The sequence below is a fragment of the Halichoerus grypus genome, chromosome 3, assembly GCF_964656455.1.
Source record: "Halichoerus grypus chromosome 3, mHalGry1.hap1.1, whole genome shotgun sequence".
NCBI classification, from domain to species: domain Eukaryota; kingdom Metazoa; phylum Chordata; class Mammalia; order Carnivora; family Phocidae; genus Halichoerus; species Halichoerus grypus.
The window spans coordinates 125,172,867-125,193,422 of record NC_135714.1 but is presented as its reverse complement, the minus strand read 5'-3'; the positions used below and the strand labels follow the sequence as shown (position 1 = coordinate 125,193,422).

General features: G+C 37.1%; 1 protein-coding gene across 1 annotated transcript in view; it reads left to right on the top strand.

The window, feature by feature from the left end:
* Window positions 1-20,556, top strand: part of TTC29 (tetratricopeptide repeat domain 29) — a 261,685-nt gene that overhangs the window by 62,226 nt on the left and 178,903 nt on the right. Inside the window, exons 5-6 of the mRNA XM_078068212.1 lie at window positions 2,458-2,681; window positions 7,787-7,972. Of these exons, the coding sequence (XP_077924338.1) occupies window positions 2,458-2,681; window positions 7,787-7,972 (410 nt within the window). The remainder of the gene's footprint in view (window positions 1-2,457; window positions 2,682-7,786; window positions 7,973-20,556) is intronic.

Here is a 20,556-nt window from a genome sequence, read left to right as displayed (position 1 = left end):
TGATGCACTCAATCCATCCTGTTCTGTCAGATCTGGAAATATGCTGACTTGACTCCTTTGATAGTTCCCTGATGCTTCTTATTCTCAGAGTTGCAGCTTGTCCTTCTTCAATCCCCAGTGGGCAGCCCATACAAGAGCATGTTAGCACACACTCCCTTGTTGTGGCCAGTGACATTATGACAGATATACCAGCCCTCTCTTTCCATTAACTTTTGTGTCATACATGGAGCCCACTAGACTGTTACGGCATTTCACCCATACCATTCAGGAGTTATGGGAAATTATAATGGTTGGTTCTGGTCCTCTTCTACTTTTGCTATACCTTGTGTAGGGGCAGGTAGAAAAGAAGGAAATGAGAGGACATGGCTTTTGCAGCATCTCACTGCCCCTTCTTCATACTCTCTTCCTTGGAGATACTCTCCTTGACTAGAGGGCAGAAACAAAATTCTGTTATTTCTTTTCCCCACATCGTATGTTTTTGGTCTCATGCAGGATGATGGCTTTTGACCTTTTAGCCTAGGAATGTGGTTTACTTATTCTCTTTATGGATGAGTCCTATTATAATAGGTGCCGTGCATCTGGTTGCCGGATTGGGGAGGGTAACAATTCAGCTGGGACACTCCTTTCAGATGATTTTTCTAAGCTGCAGTCTCACAGATTCATTTCCCTAACTCAGACCCTTCAATGGTTCTACCTCTACCTCACTCCTATCTTGGAGTCCAAACTTCTTACCATGGCTTTGAGGTCCTATCTTTTCTTTTAAAACTTTTCTCTCATCACTCGTCTCTTGACCTCTCTTTATGTGTTTTGTTTCATACCTAAGCTGATCCACTGAGTAAGAAATTCTTGGTGGATGGAATCTGGGCATTTTTGGTTTGTTTGTTTGTTTGTTTGTTTAATTCTATAGATGAATCTATTGCATAGCCAGGAGTTGGGAACCAGTAGTGCAGGACTTTACATTTCTCAGAGCATTTTCACATACATAATTTAATTTTGTTCTTAGAAGAATCCTGTGATATAGTTACAACATATATTGATATGCACATTTTACCAATGAGATGAAATGAGGTCAAAGGAGGTTGGGTAGAACTGGGCTAAACCTTGAGTATTCTGACTAATTCTAGGCTGTTTCCCTGCCACACTGAAATTTTTATTGCTAGTAGTATCACATTATGTCAGTTATTCTAAATACTTAATTGTCTCCTAATTTTAGAAAAATGTAATATAATTAGTAGCTCTCTGATTTGGCCTCTGATTGCTGATTAAGTGGAATCATAGCCACCACACAGCTGTTATCCCATAACCCTGTTTATTTCCTGTATAGTACTTTTCATCATCTGCAATTATTTATTATTTGCTTACTCACTTGATGGTTGTGTTCTCCCACTAGAATACAAACTTCACAAGGAGAATGAACCCATTCAGTCTAGAACAGTGCCTTCCACTTAGAAAATTTAATAGCAATTTGTTAAATAAATAAATGGAATATTCATTTGTCACTTTATCTCTTTGCATATGATTTATCATTAAATTAGAAGTGAATTATTGACAAATCATTAGCATAATCCTAATTGAAAATATTTTTCAAATATACTTAGTAATAGATTTTAATAAACATTTTCTAGCCAAACATCCAAGCATGAATGAATGAATGAATGAATGAATGAACTTCCATAACATACAATGAAGCTGCTTAATATAGAGTGCATTTTTAAAATATTAAATGGCATGTTTAATTTTTGCTTGGCATATTTTTGTTTTGTTTTGTTTTACTGGGAGGCTAGTATATCAAGTACTTTTGGATATTGTAATTGCTATGGTCTGGATGTGTTCCCCCAAATTCATATGTTGAAATCCTAACTCCCAAAGGTGATAGTATTAGGAATTGAGGTCTTTGGGAGATGCTTAGGTCATGAGGGCAGAGCCCTCATGAATGGGATTAGTGCCTTATAAAAAAAAAAGTCTCCAGAGAGATCCCTAAGCCCCTTCCACTATGTGAGGATACTGTGAGAAGAACCCAGCCAAGAGCGAGGAAGAGGGCCCTCGCCAGAAGACGACCATGCTGGACCCTGACCTTGAAATTCCAGCCTCCAGAGCTGTGAGCAACGTATTTCTGATGTTTGTAAGCCACTCAGTCACTATATTTTGTTCTAGCAGCCAGAATGGACTGACATCAGTCAACTCCTTTATCTGTCCTTAAAGGGAGCTTAGCTCTGGAACTGATATATTTATAATGTAATTTTACTAAAATTACTATATTTGGGTAGCTCCTGGCATCTTTCATTAAACTGAAGTTGTTCAATTATAAGTGTTTGGGGCAAAGAGAGTTTTCAGCTTTCACTCAGGAAAATAAAAGGGGGGCAGCACGATTCAACCTTGAATTTTTAGACAAGAAAAACACTGCATGGATTTAAAGGATTAAAATAATGTTCTGAGCGTTGGGTCTCTTATTCCCAGTTACCGGAACTCATACAAGAAGAACATTTGTGTGGACATGCTGCGAGATGGTTATCACAAGTCCTTTAGCGAGCTCTTCGCCCTGATGGAGAAGTGGGATGCCCTGCGGGAGACCGCGAGGGTTAGGTCCCTTTTGTGGTTGCAGAGACCTCTGGAAGAACAGCCTGATAAGCTGGATCACTTCTACCACTACCTGACCAGGGCTGAGGCAGCTGAAAGGAAAGGTAAGTGGAGGGACTGGGGGCAGCAGTGCTGCAGGAACGGAACAGTGAGCCTGGGGGAAGATTCCAGAGTGTCTCATGTATGAATTCAAAACATAAGACACCTGAGCACCATTCATTCTAGACATCTAAGCATCTGTATGGAATACGTGATAGGGAACCACTGTATCACAAAGCTGCCCAGACACACGGGCATCCTGCTGATGTCATTCCAAGCCAGGAAGACAGTGCATAGCACCTGATCACATCTCCAGAATTTTCCAATGTGTTAAAATCTTTTGTATAATGAATACTAATCTTTCCATAGTTTTAAAAATATGTAACCTGAATACTGACTTTTACTGATGAGATACTTTCAAAGAGTACTATAACTTGAAAATTGTACTGATTTTCTAGTATTTATATAATGGAATTTGAAGGTCTTATCTATAAGTCCTACAGATTTCAATCAGAGAATTTTTATTAGTGAATAGTGAGAAGACATGAAAAGCTTGCAATAATAATTATGAATAAAATTGTTAATTTTATATTTTCTATCACATCATTTCTAATAAATTCCCTTTTTTTTGTATCCAAAATTTTCCAGAAAGTCAATGTTTCAAGTATTGAAAATTTTTAATCTCTACTATAATTGTACTGATACCATTGTCATGAGGCTTTCCTAGTTACATATTAGGAATTGGTCATTTTATATAATCAAAGAAAGGAAATCCTAAAGTTGGCATATAAATTTGGTGGTTTAAATTATTATTTTCTTCAACTTTCTGTGTGAAAATACCATAGGGCTTGAAAAGAGAACCTTGGGTCCCAACAATGCCTATATTTCATTTCAGAGCTTCCTATGGGAAAATAGAATATTACACAACTTTTTGTCAACCAGTGCTACAGTGGGGAAAATTAATGGGGACATGGAACTGTATTAGAGAGGCAGCAAAAGTCTCTCAGCCTCTATAGTGGAGTTAATACATGTTTCCCATCAGGTTGTCACCTGGCTTACAAACGGGAGATATACAAAAATCCTAACAGCACAAGTGAGTGTGTGTGTATGTGTGTGTGTGTAGAAAGGAGGTGAATATTTGTATTATGAAAAGTATTTAACTGCAGGATTGACTTTAAAAATAGAATCCTTTGGCAAATTTTGAAATGTGACATCTAATTTCTCAAGAAATTAACTATTATAAATAAAAAATGTTATTGTAAAAAATCTACATTCTAGTTTCAGCTCCAAATTCTGAAGTGATATTTGCACTGAAAATAGAATTGAGCAAGATAAAATTTTCCCATTAGTCATTTTTTCAAGTTAAATTCATCATATTCACTAAGTGTTTTAAAAAGAGGCTTTCATTTGAGTAGCATAAATATGAGCTAAATACATCACTGGTTACATAAATATGAGAAACTTGTCATAAGGCATTTTGTAATTATAAAGAAACTAAAATGCTAAGTAGTCTATTTTAAGGTAGAAAACATTTTAATTTTTTATTAAAGGAAAGTAACTAAACATTTAAATAAAGCTGTTTCTCCAATTCCAAAAATTAACAAAGTCCAAACTTTATAGTACTCAGTATTTTATACACATGGTATATGTAAAGAGATATTTTCTTTACTGGGTGTCTTTATCATATATTCATCATAACTAAGTTGCATTTGCTAAATGAAATAAAATTACCTCTTGCTCAGAATAACTCTTCTTTAAGGTTATCTCCTTCAAAATGCACTGGCTTTTGCCTGGTTGAAATACAGAAAATGAAAATCATTGCAAAAAACATTGTTGGAAATACTTCAGTTGAAGTATATGTGAATATTTGTATGCGTTTTTAAAAAATTGTATAATTGTTTCACATTTAACACATGAATTTTATTGAAGAAAAAATGTGATAAGAGTTAAAAACATCCCAGAAAATGAGATAAACACATTCACTCTTACTAACTTGAATTAATCCTAAATCTTAAAAAATGCATGCACACACACACACACACACACACACACACATCTTAATCTAGAATATAAACATTTGTTAATCGTGTCTCAGGATTCCATCCTATTTGGTCATGAGACATACGGAATCTGAGAAAAATTTTCCTGAGGTATTGTATCTCTGAGCTTTCTCATTGCTTCTCATTGGAAAGACTATCACTCTAGGGTCACAATGAAGTTCATTTAATCAAAGCTATGGCACTAACAATAGTCATCTTGGGTCAGTTCTGTCTCTTGAGACTTACAGAGCAGGAACCTAGAGTTATTTAAATTACTCTGCAAAACATCACTTGCTGTTTTATAGCAAAGAAGTACTTTAAGTAAGCCAGTCATTTCTTTTTCGATTATTTTCCATTTGTTAAGGTGGGGGTTTTTTTGGCCCCCTAATAACATTTTTTATATTACCCATTGTTGTAAATCATCTCTGTACCATCTGTAATATTATGATTAGGGCCTTGTGCCCCATGGGGCTAGAGAAGAGATGGCAATAATGGTAATGGGCAACTGAATCAATAGATAATTCAAACATTATTTACACTTGACTTTAAATTATTGTTAAGGGTTAAGCAGCAATTTTTTTCTAATAACATTTATTTAAGATACACCAAGTATGTTCTATGCAAGCAGAGTCCCATAGGATCTTTACAGGTTTTATGTAAAGCAAAACAAAAATAATTATCTGGTAAAATAAGTTTGAGAAACACCAGATGAATTAACATGGACATTAAGCAGTTGGTTGATTGCAGGGCTTACCAGAGCCTTTAACATGCTGATGCATATTGTGTGGTCACTGAAAGAAGGAAGTTAGCAACTGCATTTTCCAAATTTATTTCATCATGGAAATAATTTATTTTTAGATAGCACAATGAATACTGATCTAAATAATAAACCAACAACAAAAATGATTTTCATCTTGTAAATATCTGCTGACAATTCAAGTAAGTGGTCTACAAGCAAGGAGATAAGGCTGCTTAGAAGGTAAAGGGTACAGCCCATATATTTGGATTGTTCAAAGATTCAAAACTTGACATATTCCTGGGCACCTGGGTGGCTCAGTTGGTTAGGCGACTGCCTTCGGCTCAGGTCATGATCCTGGAGTCCCGGAATCGAGTCCCACATCGGGCTCCCTGCTCGGCGGGGAGTCTGCTTCTCCCTCTGACCCTCCCCCCTCTCATGTGCTCTCTCTCTATCTCATTCTCTCTCTCAAATAAATAAATAAATAAATCATAAAAAAATAAAATATTAAAAAAAAAAAACTTGACATATTCCTTTATACTTAATACTCTGAAAATTATTCCATATTTTCTGTAGAAAATAGCTTAGCTGACAAGTGGTCTTTAAATATGGAATCTTTATAGCTTATACAACTTGTTCTAAAAAAAACTTTATGAAATATTGGAAATGTTTTTCTATTAAGGTATAATTACTAAAAATCAGAAAAATTATTTTGGGGTCGCTTTTTTTAAAGAAGCTCTTTATATAACTTTTAAAAATGGAAAATATAGAATGCTTTACAGACTTTAAAAAAATCATAACTCTCTAAGCACTAAAGATGACAAAGAATATAAAATATTACAAAACAGACTTTAGTGCTCCATTCACCTTAGGTAGAAGGTTCACAATGCAAAGATAAGACATAAGAGAAGTCAGTTCTGAGAGTATTTGTTTTAAGTAAATAACTCCCGTTACTTACTGCTTTTCACCTAAGCTCTTGCCTATTTTGAGTAACCTTAAAAGCAGAATGGCTCTCCAGAATCCCCAGCTCCTTCAAAAAATATTCAAAAATAGGGAGACAGGGAGACTTTTTTTTTCTTCTTTACTTTAATGTTTAGGTATAATGCTTATTTTGAGATAAATCTTAATTTCCTATGAAATTATGAAGCAGCATATATAAAGGAATGACATAAGTTTTAGAAATTTCTTTTGAAACATTAGAGTGACTTATGTACAGTTATTGAAAATTGCCTCTTGTTGTATCAACCTTGTTTCATTTTTTTCTGGGCCTTTTGATTTTAATCTTACAGGAATACTAGTGGGCAATGTATAAGTATTTTTCATAATTGTAATCCTTTCAGGAATATTTGAGTTGACTCTTCTGATTATAGTGAATAATTGGTATCAGTGAATTCTAATAGATAATGATTGTTATAAAAAAGCCTTGAAAGGGTAATCCAGAGGTTACCACGTGTCTACAACTGTGCTTTCAGCACAGATGCAAAAAGATGTAAAGATTATTAATTTGTTCCTATTCACCAATAGAGTGGAGTTTACAGGACTGAGGCACAATTTATTAACACACACATTTTCGTCCAAGTTTATGATTGATTGCAGTGGGGTTTATAAGATTGACTCACAATTTATTAATGCACTTTTTGTGTACAAATAGGTCAGGTGCCACTTTAGGAAAAAAGGGAGGGTTTAAAAACTAACAACCAATAAACTAATAACTGTCTGAGTGAGAAGGATGACTAGTATTAATGCATTTGCAGCAGAAAAGGATACTCAGAAAATAGAAATCCACTCTTTGTTAACATTGCTAGTAACTTGTATCACTGGAAATATTGCAGAAAGTATATGGACCTTATAGGGTCATCCCAACCATTATTTGTTATATTGATAAGCTCATGATTGTTTTTCCTTCTGGGTAAAAATACTTTGCTATTTTCATATCTTATCTGCTTTCTTCATTAACTTTTTTTTTTTTTTTTTTTTTTTTTTTTTGCGATGGTTAGGAACATTGCTTTCTCTTGAATCTCTAAATCTCTTCAAATCTTTGATGGGAAAGGTACTTGATGATAACACATTCTCATTTCTTCCACAAGAACTGAGAACAGTTCTAGTACATATTATCCTGACTTGAGTCTTATATAAAGTCTAATGTTTCAACCAAAGAGTATGTCAATTTCTAACATGTTCTAAGTTTTCAAAAAGATTTTTGTTGCTTTTTGTGTGTGTACATCCCTTAATGTAAGTGTTTTAGTGGTTAAAATACAGTAGCTGAATTTTGCATTCCATTTTTAAAAATAGCTAATCATGTTTTTAAGGGGAAAAATATCACTATGTTGGTTTGCCATTTGAAGGGACAAGCTGTGAAACATTTTTCTAATGCAGTTTATGTTTTTCTTTGAAGAATACTTCGAAGGTGTCTATAATAACTTGTATGCACTGGCCTGTTACTTCAATAATTCTGAAGACAAATGGGTAAGGAACTACTTCTACGAACGATGTTTTAAGATTGCTCAACTGATCAAAATTGACGGTGGGAAGAAAGAAGCCGAGGCGCATGCGCACATGGGACTTCTTTTCGAGGAAGATGGTGAGTGGTCATTTGTCAGGCTGTCCTCGTTGCTCTGGAGGATTCAGAGTCCATGCAACCAGAAAGTACATGGGAATTGAGAAAAAGACCTGAGGCATTAGAATAAGAATGTAAGTTATTGAGATTAAAAAGCAAAGATGTATGACTTATGGACTCCCCGTAAGTTTCCTTGCGGTCATATGTCCACCCAAGCGCTCAGGCTGGAGTTCCCAGCAGCATCATCACAAAGAGAAAGCATCCTCCCGGACCCCTCCCACATATCGGTCAGTGCTACATGCTGTACAGCTTTGAATTTTTTTTCTTTCTTACAGTCCTCTGTTCATTTTAACTTGATTTCTCATGTATGAAAATGGGAAAAAAGGAAGGCATACTTCATGATTTTCCTAGTGCCTCTATGTCCCCTACAAAAATATCTCTATAATTTAGATATCACCCCATCATGATTTTAGAGCACTTTCTGAAGGAAAGGTCCTTTAAAAGAAACTTCATAATGATATGTTACCTTAAGACAAGCCAAAGTCTAAAACAACAACAAATAGCATCAAAAACATATTTTGTGTGGTGGTTTACTAAAGAATGCAAATAAAAACTTAAGAATTAAAATTATTTATGGAAGGAATGGTGGGTAGATAAGATGCAAAGAAAATATATGAAAAGATAGCATGAAGGATGCTATGTCTTTTCTCAAAAAACTGTCTCATTTTCCACAAAAGTTTTGACTTTGGCCAAACAGTTAAATTAGAAAATATTTATTAATTTGTGGCTAGGACTTTATAGGGCTTTGAGAAAGGTAAAAAAAAAAAGAAAAGAAAAGAAAAGAAAACAAACAAAAAAAAAGGTTTTTGTGCTTCAGGAAATTAAACATTGTAATCTACAACATGGTAGGTGCTAGGAAGTGGTAGAGGGTTGGTTCCAGGGCCATCTTGAGGACCATTTTCAGGAGTACCAGAAAAATTCAGAGAAGTGAGAGATCATACAGACTAGATTCAAGGAAGGCATAATGGAATCAGCAGGGACTGGTGAGGAACTTGGAAGATGGGTAGAATTTAGGCAGGTAAGGAAACAAGAATATATTCTGTCAGAGGGAGCTACTAAAGCATAAAAGCTAAAGCATCATTAGAGGACCTGATAGGAGGAGCAACCTGTTTAAAGCAGAAAGTGTGTTTCTGAGCGGTGGCAAGAACTCAGAGTGGAAAAGTAAAATAGGGACACGGCAGCATTCAGAGTTTGGGTTTAAGCTTCTATATATTCACGGTAAGGAAAAGATAATATCACTATAATTTGACAAGTTATTTGTTAAAACATTTAGCCTATTGTTAAAAGTAGAGTTTTGTCTTTCAATTTGTAAAAATGGGATAAATTCTTGGGCGCCTCAGTGGCGCAGGTGGTTAAGCATCCTACTCTTGGTTTCAGCTCAGGTGGTGATTTCAGGGTTGTAAGATCGAACCCCACGTCCAGTTCTGTGTTCAGCATGGAGTCTGCTTGAGTTCTCTCTCCCTCTGCCCCTCCTGCTCATGCTCATGCTCTCTCTCTCCCTCTCTCAAATAAATAAATAAGTCTTTTAAAAAATGGGATAAATTCTTAAGGAAGGTAAAATTCTTGCTTAAGCTTTTAAAACATATTCTCATTTCACAGGTAAGGTAGATACTTGTTTAAGCTTTTAAAAATTATTATCTTCACATTGAGGATGAGAAAACTGTCACAAAGAGATTAAGCTGGGTAGTAGTGAAGCTTGTGTTGACTAGTCAGCTAGCTTCAGAGCCTATAGTCACTGCTCTGTGCAAACAAAAGATTGCTTTACTTTCATGATGTGCTAATTATGAAAATTGTATATTAGAATATAATTTAGCACCTTTTTGTTCTCTACTCTCGGAAATCCTCCCCGATTGAATAGAATAAAAACTGTTTTTTGTTTTGTTTCATTTCTGTAATTTTCTGTCACCTGCAGTAAGAAATCAGATAATTGAACTGTCCATTACTGGTCCAAAGAAATAAGAAATAATATATGAAAATAAGGCTGAAGAAGTCAGGGCTACATTGATGAAAATGTAAGAGTGGCCCAGTGGGATTCAAATAGCTATCATAGGTATATTCTGAATTTTTCTATAAAGTTTAATTGTGATTTTTTTTTTTAAAGATTTTATTTATTTATTTGAGAGAGAGAATGAGATAGAGAGAGCATGAGGGGGGAGGGTCAGAGGGAGAAGCAGACTCCCTGCTGACAACAGGGAGCCCGATGCGGGACTCGATCCTGGGACTCCAGGATCATGACCTGAGCCGAAGGCAGTCGCTTAACCAACTGAGCCACCCAGGCGCCCCTAATTGTGATTTTTAAGATTTAGTTTGATTCAAAGAATTATTGCAGAAAAAAAATGCCTAACAAAGTTTGCCATCTGAACATCTAAGAGTACAGTTCAGTAGTATTTCTTATATTCACATTGTTGTGCAATCTGTCTTCAGAACTTTTTCATCTTGCAAAACTGAAACTCAATACCCATTAAACAACAACTTCCAGTTTCCCCCCCTGATTTTTTAAAATCTCTGAAGGAATTTCTGTTGGAGAATTTATTCATTGCTACCTTTCTTTATTCATTTATCTATTCATTTACTCAGCGACCAGGTACCATGGTTGCCCATATCATTTCAGTGACTGAGGACGAGGCTGAGTTTGGGAAATGTGAGGGTGGGGCCGCTGTGAGATTACACTTGCAGGTCCTTGGTGTGCTCCCATTTTTGTGGCCCACTCTACAATATGATAAAATGCACCCATATTTCACAGCGAATAGAATATTTTGGCTATGAAATTATTTTTTAGTTAGATTGTATTTTTTGTTTTGCGACCACTTTTTGTCAGGTCCAAAATATTTTTCTATGCCCTTAATCAGTTCATAGACCCTAAGAGCCATGCTTTGATTGCCTGATGAATAAAATGACTGAGTTGGTGTTGCTGAAAATTCCAGACATTGACTTTGAGTGTTGATGTGTTTTGCAAATGGTGAAAAGCATCTGTGCAGTTTTTGTAATCTGGGTAGAATTGTCATGAGGAGGGTAAAACTAGGACTACTTAGAATATGTGGCTAGAGTGCAGTGGGAACTCACCTGGCTGTAGAGCTCCCCCTGAGGTGATGGAGGTGTAGCTTCCGCAAATCTGAACTGATTGGTCCAGACAAGCAAATGGAGGCCCCACAGCAACAGCTAGGCAGCAGCTGTGCTCAGGGGCAGGGGTGCCCATTCAGGTTAAAGCAGGATACCAGCCGGCAGATGGCAAAGGGCAGGTTGTCAGGACCCAACCAAGCAGGCTGTAGTCCAGGGCATGGCTCCAGAACCCTCAGGGAACTATAGAGCAAATGAACATGGGCAGAAGCCATAGTCACAGGGACTGGGCACCTGGGTGCAGTCAGGGCCAGTGTGCAGGCTACTGGCACATATGTGACTAGAGCCTCACCCAGAGCCCCCTGGCCAGAGTTGAGCACAGGTTCTAGTTCCCACTGCTGTTAAAGATGAGGCCCTAGTACACAATGTGGCCTGATTTTCATTGACTAAAGTGCTGACAGTCTCATTCTTGATGTCACATATCTTCAGACTAGAGCTGGGGTAACAGGCATGAGTAGTCATGTAATGACAAATACTTGTAACAAATCAGTGGCTGTATCTTCTTTCAGAATTGTGACCTATTTATAAGGGCAAATGGACAAGCAGCATTCACACTACATCTGTGAAGCATTGGAGAAAGCTCTCAGACACTAGGTTAGGAGGAGATGTGCCCATACATTCTAGAGCAGCATGCAGAGGTCCAGCAGGGCCAGATGTCAGATGCTGGGAGAGAGGGTTTCTTGAGAGACATGATTAGGGAAACCCTGGCTCCTCCCCTGGGATGATCTGGGGCCAGGACAACAGTGGCATTGTGACATGGCAGAGCCATCCCTTCAGTACTCTTCTGCCAGATCATCATTAGTGGTTGGGGCCATGCTGGGGACCAAGCCTTGCAGTTGTGATTCTATCAGGATTGGGGTGGGGATAGCAAACTCATACAGGATTGACCACATCAGCATTCATAGTTGAGCAAATACCAACAATTTTCCCCCTTCCCCAATTCCAGTGATTTAGGATCTGGGTCCCAGCCTTGCTTTTGACCAGATTAGTGGATTTAGCACTGAGTCTAGCTGGTTTCTATAGAGCCTTACAGAAGGCCAATCTCTTCTGAAAGGCTAGCCTGGAGGGATCAGTCTTGAGCAAGTTAACCCTTAATTTCTGTCTACCTCTTTGTCCTGTTCCTCTTCTTCCAATTCCAATTGGAATTGGTGCTTCCAATACAAGCATGGCTTGTAAATACCATCTTTCATTGGCAGCAACCCTTTCCCTTTCAGCCCATAAGAGCTTTGAGTCTAAACTTTGCTATGGGAAGACAGGAGGATGATTAGGAATAGATGTTGGGTGACAACCCTGGAGTGCTGATCATGGTCACTGAAAACAGGCAGAGGAAGACCAGTGTAGGAAGGGCTTAGGCCATGCACATCTTCTGGTTCAGGAGGCCATCATCTGTGATGTTAGTGCAGGGATTGAGTAATGGCTAACCAAGTTCTACAGCATTAGCCCAAGCTCTCCCAATGACAGGGGAACTTCTGAAGAAAGGAGTTGTCCTGGTTGGCTTGCCCAGTTCAAGTCCCAGAGTTACTGTTGACACTCAGCTCCGTGGACAGATTCTAGGTAGTGTATCTCAGTACAGTTCACCAGGGGCCAGAAGGCACCAGGAACAGGGTAGTGTGAAGACACTCTAGAGTGGCTTTCACCCTCCCCGATACAGGGTTCTGGAGCCATACCCTGATCTAGCAACAGATACCACTGTAAGGGACCATCCCCTTACCATCTTGATCTCATGAAAAGGAGTTAGAATTCAGGAGCCCACTTATCCTTGTCTTGCTGATATTAGGTCAGCACTTTTCCCTAATACATTTCACCCATTTTTAGTGATCACAGAGAAGACATCCCTTTTCATTTTTTTTTTGCATGAATTTTAATGGGGACAGTGGTTCAGCTTTCCTCTCAGTGAAGATCCACCCCATGCAAGGCAACTCTCTCCAATATCACACACACAAAAAGAAACAAGGAATTCTATTACTGAGAGTCCTAACCCCATAGGTGTCTCACTACTTAGGATTTTTCAAAGGATTTTTCATAGTCAACGCATTGGCTTTCCTGAAGGCTGGCCACAACACCACCAGCAGACTCTTCCCATTCCAATCTTGGTCTTTGATTTATTTCCAGTACTCTGACTTGCTTCCAGAAGGCCATGGTATGGAGCTGGACAGATGCCCAGTTTGCTGGGACAACTGCCATGCTAACGAGGTAATTGGTCAGCAGCACTCACAGCAGGCCTGCTGGAGCAGCACTGCTCTGAGAGAACTCACAGAGACAGGAGCAGTAGCAGGTGCGCTGGTTGCCCATTGCCCTTTCATTGGATGCTGTATATTTAGGGAAGTATGATCACACCCCTGGTGTGACCGGGGACAGACACAATAGCAACATGACATGGCAGAGCCTTCATACAAGACTTACCCTGCCAGCTCAGCATTCGTGATTTGATGTAGCACAGCCCCTCCCCTGTATGATTAGCAGAGGGGGAGAAGAAAGAGGGGAGGGGGCTGAGGTCTCTGCCTTATGGTTGCAGCCATAGGATATGGCATAAAAATAGCAAGTTTTGCCACACAGGCATTCAGAGTTGGACATCACCAATCTCTCCCCTGTCAGAAGAGAGGGACTGCAATAGATAGAATTGATTGCCTTAAAAGCACTTAAGGTGAATGGTTTCATCTTTGCTGAAGTCCATCTTCTTTTCTAGGAAATTAGCCTGCAAAGATGAGTCCTGGGCAAACAAATCCTTACACTTTAAATCTTTAAGTTCTGCATAACAGAACATAAATTAACATAAAGAGACTTGGCATAGAAGTGTTAGGCATAGAAGTCCTGTCCTCGAATAACTAGGACAAAGATAGGACCATGAGCAAGATGATAAGCTTCAAAAGAAGCTCCAACCCCAAAGACTAGATGTTTTCAAGAACTGACCAAAATAGAAGAGAACCATGGAGTTAAAGTAAGAATGGATAAAATCTCAGTCCTAGGGGAATGCCTGCTAGACACTGAAATTGAATGCAGTGCTGTTCCTACTGATTGCCCCCCAACTATAGGTGGAAGTAGGGGGATTCTACCAGCACTAAGTGGCCAGTGCAGAGAAAGGCAAAGGCAGACTGTCCATTCTGCTTACCTTTAAAAAGCAAGACTAGGGTGGCTCAGTCTGTTAAGCATCTGCCTTCAGCTCAGGTTGTGATCCTAGGGTCCTGGGATCGAGTCCTGCATTGGACTCCCTGCTCCTCAGAGCCTGCTTCTCCCTCGGCCCCTCCCTTTCTCTCTGACACTCATGAAATAAATAAAATCTTTAAAAAAATAAAAATAAAATAAAAACCAAGACTAAATAGACTGGTCCTAAATGGGGGCAAGCTTCAAACACTTGCAAAGTGCAGGGGAAAGACTGAGATAGAAGCAATGAGAAGTAGAAGTAGTAAATATAGAAGTTCCTGAGGAAGAGTACACAGTAGTAACTGAAACAAAGACGATAACCAAAGACATTTTAAGAAAACTTTCCAGACCCTAAGAAAACCCTCAGAATGTGCAGATTGAAATAGCCCTTCATGCTTCAGTCATAAATTAGTAAGAAAGATCCATAACTAGACAAATTCTTGGTAATTTTTTGAATGACTTCGATGAAGGCAGACTCCTACCTGCGTTCAAAGAGAAAGGCACAGATTGCCTGCATTGTAACAAAAATTAGGACTCAGTTTTCTCCCTTGCAGCAGTAAATGCCACAAAAGAAAAAGAAGGAAAGTTCATGGGGCTCGAGGGGAGGGGAAAGAGCGGAATGCTGTGAAGCTGAGAACTGAGAGCAATGCTATCGAGCAAAGTTCTGGCTCCTACATGAAGCAACAGAGACGCTCTTACGCAGGCAAGCTCCAGAAGCACACTGTGAAGGTATATTCCATGTATATTCTATTCTATTCAACAGGAGATAAATCAAAAATAAAAATTCAAGAAGAAGGAAGTCCTAATGTAAAAGAATTAACAGGAAACACTGAAACCGATTAAACGTAGTTAAGTCTACAAAAGAATACATGTCAATAATTTTGGAAATAGAAGATACACAGTATAAAAATTAAGTATGGTTTTCATTTTTCTCTTTATGATTTTCTATATTTACCAAACATTCTGCAGTCATGCTAATGACTTCTGCATCTTACTTTAAAATTAAATTTTATGAGAAACATTTAAAAATAAACTATAAAAATCCGAGTGGAAAATATTGGCAAATATTCATTCAGTCTTAGATAGGAAAGACCTTCGAACATACAAACAATTGAACAAAGCACAAGTGAAAATGAGGGGGTTCACTGAGGGACCATTATATTCTCTCTGTGCTCCAAGTTTAGAACCGATTCAGAAGAAACGTGGGAATCAGATCATAATTGTGAAGGCTTATTGGGGAACAAAGCTTATATCTCATCAAGTCAGACTCTATTATCTTCCAGAATTCATCTTAACCACCTAATTACTGGCAGACTGCTCAAGCTGAGACTTTCCTGCAGGTTCAAAAGCTGTGCCTGTGAGCTTCAGGGGAGTTCGGTGATCAAACTTCCTTGAGAATTGAGTCCAGAGAGGATGAGAGCTCAGCATTTCACCAGCTTATGTCCTTCTCCACCCCGCCCTTGATGGGAAGTGAAGGGGGAAGGAGAGAGGGAGCCTCCTCATGGAAACATTCTATTCCCCTAGAATAGAATTCCTGCTATTAGAAACAAATATTGAGAGATTTGACACATACTTTTAAAAAATTGTTTATTAAAGACCTCATATAATTAAAAGATAAATCTGGGAAATATTTGAAAAAAACGTGATAACGGATTAATATCATTATTATTTCAAGAACATTTACCAATCGGCGAAAAAAACCACATAACATCAATACAAAAATGGTAAAGGAACTAAGAAAAGTCAAAGAAGAAATTCAACTGGATAATAAACATGAGAAAAACCAAGATCAATAATAAAAAAGCACAAGTTAAAGCACTATAGATAGACTTCACCTGTAATATTATAACAAATGTTTATTATGTTCCCACTATGTGCAAGACACTGGGCTAAGCATGGGAAATTCATGGCTGGAAAAGATACTTATGGAGTCTTGATTCTGAGGTTTACATTTTCTGATCATTGCAATAATGCGGGTGAATGTACTGATAAGACGGGTACAAAATGCATCAAATTCAAATGTGCAAGAATCAATGTTGCCTATTTATTTGTTTAAGGTAGCATTTACTGCTTGTGAAATTTTGATAAGTTAAGCATGTTTTTACATTGCTGGTGATAGGATAAATTAGCCTGACACTTCTAGCAAAGAATTTGGAAATATGAATCAAGAGTTTTTTAAATGTCCATATCCTTTAACTCTGCTAATCTACTTCTAGGAGGTAATCAGATACAAAGACAAAGATTTACATAAAGACATATTATGTCTTTCTGTATCTACTATTTGTAATAGTAAAAAAAAAAAAAAGGAAATATAGGGTAACACTTTAATTAATGATAATTATACCTGTTGAACTCTTATCCAGCCACTCAAAATGCTCTTGTCCAAAAATTATAATGGTAAGAGCTACCATTGTTTGAGTCCTATGTTTCAGTCATTATAAAAATGCTAACTCTGGCCTGTAGGCTCTAAGCAGTCACTTCCAGCCTGAAGCATGGAGGAGCAGATGTGAGTCTTCCAAGCTATCTATTTTTGCCATGGCGACCTTGGGGGACTTATGCTAAGATGGTGAAACCACAGGATCGAAACAAGCTGGATCCCTGAATGAGTATTTGGAGGGGAGCTGCCCTGGAGAGTCACTCAATCCTCAGTGGACTTCATGTGAGCAAGAAAATTATTTTGTCTAAACCCCTGGGATTTCAGGGTCTATTTGCTACTACCGTGTGCAATCTTCAATCTCCCAACACTTACATGGCCTTATTGTGAATGAGGGATTTTACGAGTTCTGTGAATGGTTTTTGGCAATTTCTTTGAAAAATTCACACAATAGTCTAACACTTTCTTTTGGAATGTGATATCTAAAGTTTTTGTGCTTCCTGAAAACTTCCATTTTAATATTTTTAAAGATACATAAATCCCTCAATTTACCAATATAATTTAGTCTTCCAAAAATTCCATTTCTATTTTTTCAATATATAAAAAATAGATGCATTTTACTTTTTCTATTATGTGTTTCTCTATTTGAATATAGTAAATGTGCAACATATTTATGATCCAAAAATAAAAATATACAATTTTTTAAAGCTGACCACACCACAAATCTATAGTAGCATTTTGCCTGCTAAACAGGGTCCTAACCTATTTCAGGATCTCGTGATCATCATTACTGAACACTGAACCCAGGAGGACATAGTGGGCCCTTTGGCTGACCCAGTGTTGGAGTGTCTCAGTCAGGAGCACAGACTCAGTACCTGTTCATGGATTTTGGAATTAGGATCCACTACTCAAACAAGCTCTCTGACTCAATCCTAGATTCCTGATTTCCTTCTCTCAAATCTCTTGGCAACTCCCTCAAGGCCAACTCAGTAACACAATGTGAAAGAACCAACCGTTAGAGCAAAGGCATCAAAAGATCAGGCACAGTAGTTGTGCTACTACACAAAGACATTGGAAGCGCAATCCAATGAAGAATGGGGTCTCATGGTCTGGCAGATGATTGATTTGTGAATATAGAATGCACATAAAGACATACTGAAGGGAAAGTGAGAGGGAGGAAAACCAGATTGATGAGGGCAATGAGAAAAAGTGTCTCAGAAACTTGTTAGTTAAACTTTTCTTCTTGGTGAGTCTACCTAAAGGGTTGTCAATTTTATTTATCTTTTCAAAGAACCAGTTCTTAGTGTTGTTTATCTTTTTGGTCTATTTATTTCTGCTCTAATCTTTGTTATTTCCTTTCTTCTACTAATTTGGACTTTGTTCTTTTTCTAGTTCCTTGAGGTGTAAAGTTAGGTTTTTTATTTGAAACTTTTCTTGTTTCTTGAGATAGGCATTTAATGCTATGAACTTCCTTCTTAGAACTGTTTTTGTTAAAAAAAAAAATAGTAGGAAGGCAAAAATGAAGGGGGGGGAATCAGAGGGGGAGATGAACCATCAGAGACTATGGACTCTGAGAAACAAACTGAGGGTTTTAGAGGGGAGGGACGTGGGGGGATGGGTTAACCCCGTGATGGGTATTAAGGAGGGCACGTATTGAATGGAGCACTGGGTGTTATAAGCAAACAATGAATCATGGAACACTACATCAAAAAAAAAAAAGTAAAGTCTACTCTCAACATGGGGTTTGAACTCACCACCCTGAGATCAAGAGTCACATGGTCTACTGACTGAGTCAGTCAGGTACCCCTTGATTAAAAGGGGTAATTTTTTTATGGAAAAAAGTTTTTAATTAATTGTAAAAAAAAAAAAAAAACTGTTTTTATTGCATTCTATAAATTTTGTTGCTACATTTCCATTTTTGTTTATCTCAAAGTATTACTTGATTTCTCTTCTGATTTCTTTCACCTACAGGTTTTCAGTAGATGCTGTTTAATCTACACATATTCGTGAATCTTCCAGTTTTCTTCATATAATTTATTTCTAGTGTCATGCCATTATGGTCAGAAAAGATGATTGATATGATTTCATTCGTCTTAAATTTATTGAGACACATTTTACAGCCTAACATATGATCTATTTTGGAAAATGTTTCATGTCCTTTCACTTGAGAAGAATGTATATTCTGTTGCTTTGGGATGGAATGTTCTGTAAATATCTGTTAAGTCCCATCTGGTGTAATGTGTTATTTAAGGCCAATGTTTCCTTATTGATTTTCTGTCTGAATTGATGTAAGTGGCATATTAAAACCCCTACTCTTATTGTATGGCTGTCTATTTCTCTCTTTAAGTATGTTAATATTTGCTTTATATATTTAGGTGCTCCTATGTTGGGTGCATAAATATTTATAAATATTTGTTGAATTGACCCCTTTATCATTATGTAATACTCTTATTTGTCTTTTATTACAGTCTTTGTTTTAAAAGCCCATTTTTTTCTATTATAAGTATAGCTAGTTCAACCTTCTTTTGTTTTCCATTTGCATGGAACATCTTTTTCTATCTGTTTGCTTTCAGTCTATATATCCTTACATCTAAAATAAGCCTCATGGACAGCATATAGATGGTGGTTTTTTGTTTTTTGTTTTTATCTGTTCAGCCACTCTATGTCTTCTGATTGGAGAATTTATTTCATTTACATTTAAAGTAATTGTTGATAATTATGTGCTTATTGCCATTTTGTTAATTATTTTCTAGCTGGGTTTTTGTTTTTTGTTTTTTTGATTGTCATTCACTTTTTACTTCAGTTCATATACTAGTAATTCTTAGATCAGTCTCACAGGAGAAAATTCCATTGGCAATTTCAAGCCATATTTCCATTCATTACTCTTACTCATATTAACTGTTGTTTTTAATTTAATAGTCGATCTTATGGTGCCATATTGCATTAGATGGAGATATCATTTATTATAACCAATTGTGAACTATGCTTAGACTTACAGCACTATTATTCGTTATGTAATTTCTAAAACTAACTTTAGAGTTAGTTCCCTATTTGTGAATGACGACTAATGATATTATTTCTGAAGTAAAATAAATAGGTATTATTTGAATTTCTGCCTGAAAAAAAATAATTAAAAATGTGGCTCAGTAAAATAGAGGCAATGGGGGTTAGTGGTTTGAGTACAGGTTACAGAGTCATATTCCCTGAGTTTGGTGTTTTGGGGGTTTTTTTTGTTTGTTTTGTTTTGTTTTTTTACACTTTATTTTCAGCAAATTTCATTATCCCAGGTGCAAAATCAACAAGAACACTTCTTACTTGAGGCATACTTCAGAATACATGGTTCTAAAAGATATATACATAAAACATTCCATCCAAGAAAAATAGAATACACATTTTCCTCAAGTACACACAGAATAATCCCCTGGTTAAATCATATAAAAAGAGATAAAACAAATACTATAAATTTTAAAAGACTGAAATCATACCAAGTATATTTTCCAACCACAATGGTACAAAACTGAAGATCAACAATAAAACAAAGCTGGAAAATCTACAATGTAAATATTAAATATTTAATATGTAAATATTAAAAACATACTATTGCACAAGCAATGGGCCAAATAAGAAATCAAATGGCAAATCAAAATAGGTCTCAAAACAAAAGAAAAAGAAAACACAATATTCCAAAACCTATGGATGCAGCAAAAGCAAATGTTAGAGTAAAACTTATTCTATAAATGCTTATATTAAGAAAAAAAGTTCAGGGCTCCTGGTGGCTCAGATGGTTAAGCATCTGTCTATGGCTCAGGTCATGATCTCAGGGTCCTGGGATCGAGCCCCACTTGGGCTCCCAGCTCTGTGGGAAGCCTGCTTCTCCCTCTCCTTCTGCCCCTGATTGTGTTCCCTCTCTCGCTGT